At 31.5% G+C, this 4,782-nt stretch overlaps 1 protein-coding gene across 1 annotated transcript; it reads right to left on the reverse strand.

Annotated features, from left to right (window-relative positions):
- Nucleotides 1-663: 663 nt before the first annotated feature.
- On the reverse strand, nt 664-1,512 carry LOC110653626 (ethylene-responsive transcription factor ERF023). The gene has a single exon (XM_021809352.2). It carries the CDS (start codon nt 1,487-1,489, stop codon nt 917-919), a length of 573 nt encoding a protein of 190 aa, XP_021665044.1. The 5' UTR covers nt 1,490-1,512; the 3' UTR covers nt 664-916.
- Between the last annotated feature and the right edge of the window lie 3,270 nt (nt 1,513-4,782).

Raw genomic sequence — 4,782 nt, forward strand, 5'->3', positions numbered from 1 at the left:
AAATTGGGCCTAGGAAGGTAACCAATTATTAATAAAGTAAATTTTATTTTTACCAAAAAAAAACCTATGGAAATTTCCTTTTCTGCTTCTATTCTAGTATACATTGTTATTAAAATTGATATATATTTTTTTAAATTATTTTTTTCAATCGCATTTAAAATAATATTTTTATTAAAAAAATAATTTTGACATCTCAAATTAAATGATAAACATACACCGATACACTTTAGACTTTGAGATTTTTAACTTGATTAACATTAGTTGGAGAAATATTTAGATATGTTTCAAAGTTTTTAATTGATTGAAAATCTAAAAATTAAGATTTGTAGGTGCTTAATCACTAATCTCGGTTGTAAGCATCTAACCATTAATTATCAACAGCAGTAATCAACATTTTGGCAATTTCATCATTCATCAAGATTCAAGGTGGTCATAATTTCAAGGCAATTTCATTTTGGCAATGCAACTTTTACATCACATGTCTCATACCTAATAACACAAAATCATTCATGGATAACATCAATGGGGTTCTGAAATAAAGTCTCCTATTTACTTTTATAAACAAAAAATTAAATTAAAAAAATATCATCCACATATGTACATGCATACCGATAATTTTCAAGCCTCTGAAACAAAACCTGTAGGGCTCCAAACTTCCAAGTATTCCAGAATATAATTTTCCATTAATTAACACTAATTATCATATATAATTTCCCTATATAGTACTTATCTCAGAATAGCCTCATTTTGATAAGATCAAAACGGATGCGTTTCAAAACTTTAAATACTATAATATGAATATTGCTGCAAAATACATATGCGAGTACTGTGTAATAGAACTTGCAGATAGAGTAGAGAGAGACACGGAGATTTACAAGCCTAGACATGCACGTTAATAAACTTCAACACTGCCACGTTACAGACATGCCATGAACTGCTGTTGAGCCTCACCATCCTGCCACGTGGAATCGCTGGCGAAAGTCGTCCATGCAAGAGAACTCCAATTGAACCCACAATTCGTTAATTCTGGCAATTCAATCTCACTCCAAAAATCATCGATATCCCGTTCGCCGTCTCCGTCGCTATTTGTTGTGCTGGAGCTGCTCTTTTCCTCTACAATCATTGACTGTGCTGCCTTAGCTGCTGCTGCTTGAATATCCTTGGGCGTGCACGACGATGGCCGGGGCAAGTCATCTACCCCGTCAGGAAAATTAAGCTGCGCTTTACAACCTTTAAGACAATAGGCGGCGACGTCATATGCCTTGGCAGCCATTTCAGGGACAGGAAACGAGCCTAGCCAAATGCGTGACTTTTTGCGAGGTTCTCGAATTTCAGACACCCATTTGCCCCACTGCCGTTTCCTGACGCCGTGGTACACTGGATGTCGCGTACCGCCTCGAGGAGCATCGGAAGTCTGGTTGATTCTAGCCTGTGGAGAGATGGTAGTGGTGGTGTTCAGGTTATCTTCAGTGTATGGTGGTTGCTCCATAACTACGAAGCTCTTTGGCCTTGAGCATCCCATGGCATTTATATTCTGTACTAGAAATGACAACGGTTTCTTAAATTTCCGGAAATGTCCCTGTCTGGAAGAGGCTTGTCCACGTGGTGGCCTACAATTTAGTGCGAACAGAAAAGTTATATATATATATACAAACACATGCACAATTCTTTATAATTATATAAAATTTATTTTTATATTATTAAAAATTTTATTTTATTTTATCTAATAATTAACTCAATAAAAATATCAAAATCCTTGGGCATATTCTGTAAAACTGCATCTCAGGCTACTTAGTCCTAATACTGTTTTATTTAGAAACAAAATTAGATTAAGAATAAGCCGACATGATGTTTTGCTGGAATCTTGCTTGTCACAGATAAGATTGATCATGATGTGTTGATGTTTTCACAGACCTCAGCGCGTGGAGTCCGAATAGGTCATGTTTTGAACCACGTTTCCTACCAGGAATGGTGTAAGAAGACGAAATTGCCCCCTAGAGAAGGAATGGGTGTGGGTTTTGGTCCAGTCGGGGTTGGGGAAGGTTCACACGGTAGACGATCGCACGGGAAATTGGTGACGCGCTTTGTTTTTCTTTTATGGGCTTTTTTTCAGTGCCTGAGATTTGCTATTGGTTAACTTTGATTTTGACATTATCAAATCTAAATAATGCCCATTTTTCAAGGTCATTTACGAACCACAGATTTTCACCAAAACTCTTATAACGTTTCCAATCATAACTTTATTATTTGTGATGTCTAATGGTCATTTTGAAAATGTGACTACGAAGCTTCCCCTCTTCTTACCAAACCATTGCACAAGGACCAAGTATCAAATTCACCAAGTAAAACTGGTAATTAATTGAAAAAATGGATAGCTTTAATGTCCTAATATAATAATCTGTTTAAAACATGCATGCTTTAAAATTCAAATATCACCATTAATAGTTCTTTTTTATTGTAATTATCTTAAAAAAGATTGACGTTATATATAATTAAGCTTAGCTTAATGCTAAATTTTGCATATGTACTGTTTAATTTTGATAAAGATTCAATCTTAGATTAGAAATATTGTCTTTATTTAGGCATATTATTTGGCATGTGATTGAAGTGGGGTAATCCTTTTCATGGGTTAATCTATTATACTAAAAAATAAAAATAAATTTATTGGAAGAGTAATTCATCTCATATTCTTTAAAGGGTTTAGAATATGAGATATGATTTCTCATAAAATGGTAATAATTTAAAAAAAAATCAATTAAATTGAATTTTTAAAAAATTTTAATTTCCAAAGCAAGATTATATACTACACGTATGGGAAACCACTTGGCAATAAAACGATATCTGCTATAATTAAAATCACGCAGATGGGCTAGCCGTCCTCTAAAATGATATTTACTTGTTTTCAATGGTTGATGGTATTTTTAGAAGGAGGAAACTTATAATGGTTTTTCCATATAATTTCGTCATATCCACATGCATAAGTCATACAATCCAACGCCCTATATATATGCTACCAGAAAAGGGACCTCGCATCCAACAAAGGCTGCAGTTATAAAAAAGGACCTCTACACCAAACACTCGCATCATTATTAATCTCCTGTTTAATAAATCGACTCTTCTCTTCTTTAACTATATGTACAATTTGGAGAGAAATCCTACTTTAAAAGAAATTTTGTGGGCCAATAATTCTATATATATATATTCACTTATAAATAATATTATGAATTGAAAAATTCGGTTGGTTCAGTTTTTATGATTATAAATGTATCTACTGGAATCATGGCTCAGGAATAGAATTGGGAAACGCAAAAGGATGACGAGATTGTCATCATGGACGTGCGAGGATAAGTTAATTTGTTAGTATGTATAAATAAGGCCAGGGAAACCAGAATCACCTTTGTTATTTATTGTCTGTAATATGAGCAAGGGGTTGGCCGGGGTTGCATCATGCATGCATGCTTGCGTGATTATTCTGATGGACCACAAGACTCTTGGCATAGTTGAAGTATCAGGACCATCGATGTTGTGATGGCGATCTTTGAACTGTTTCAACTGCAATTTTCCTACGTACGTAAATTCAACTGTGGAGCATCCAAGCATGCCATCCTGTTACATGTCAAGAAGAAAAACATCTCATTTGAGTAGGGTGACTAAATTTAATTTTAATCAGGATCAGACTGATCTGTTATAATCAGAATCAATATTAATTTTAATCTTAAATCACATCAATACATTTTCAGTTTTGAATCCCAACTATAACTGAGTTTAAATTTAAGCTCCTACAAAAAAACTTAAATTACATATTTTAGTGTATATAATTTCTCTAAAAAAAAAATTCATTTGAGATTTCTTATTGTTATTATTATAATCAATTATTTCTCCCAAATAACATTGAATTAAAAAAACAGAAGCAAGAATATTAAGAGCGGGATATCTAAGATTTTAATGAGTTTTGGCGAGTTATAGGCAGCTTGGATACGGACAACGCACAAGTTGATAAATTAAGGAGCCACACAAGGCTAGGTATAGATTTATATAGTATATAATTGGATTTATGATAGATTTTGATAATTGATAATAAATTTTAATTAATTTTGAAATAAATTTAAAATTTAAAAATATTAATCGAGTTTAAGTATGATGATTTTTACGAATATTCTATGTTTTATCTTATTGATAGAGAAACGGCCACTTATTTTAATTTCAAATGTTTTGGTTGTTGTCGCTATTAAAGTATAGGATAATCTAATTCTATAAATATTTACACTTTTCATTATTTATAATCTTATGTAGAACCTTATTTATATTAAAGAAATTAATACAATTTTTAAACTCTATTTATTTTTTTAAAAAATAACTTATATATAAAAAATATTTTTTTATTAAAAATTTGTTTTTTAAAAATATTTAAGTCAAAACTATATAAGAAAAAGAACTAATCATAAAATTTTTACTATCATGGCTAATTTAATATAAAACTCGAAGTGATGAAGTCCCAAACTCGTATACATATGCATGTTATCTCCATTTTTTATTTTATTTATAATCACACGTTATTTGGGTTTTATTTTGATTAAAAAATAATAATAATTAACTTATTTTAATGGAAAATTTAACTTATTTAATAAGTTAGGTTTTATGTTACATTTACAAGGGACTTATTAAAAAATTACTCTAATTTGCTATAAAAAAGAAAAAAAAATTAAGTAGAAAGCTACAGAAATAAAATTGAGTTGGATTAGAAGCTCTCCAAGCCTACTCTTCTTGGGCCGAATGTGAAAA

The sequence above is a fragment of the Hevea brasiliensis genome, chromosome 2 (genome assembly GCF_030052815.1).
Source record: "Hevea brasiliensis isolate MT/VB/25A 57/8 chromosome 2, ASM3005281v1, whole genome shotgun sequence".
NCBI lineage: Eukaryota > Viridiplantae > Streptophyta > Magnoliopsida > Malpighiales > Euphorbiaceae > Hevea > Hevea brasiliensis.

Excerpts from the sequence above, each read along its gene's own strand:
- LOC110653626 (XM_021809352.2), bottom strand. The coding sequence starts at position 1,489 with ATGGAGCAACCACCATACACTGAAGATAACCTGAACACCACCACTACC.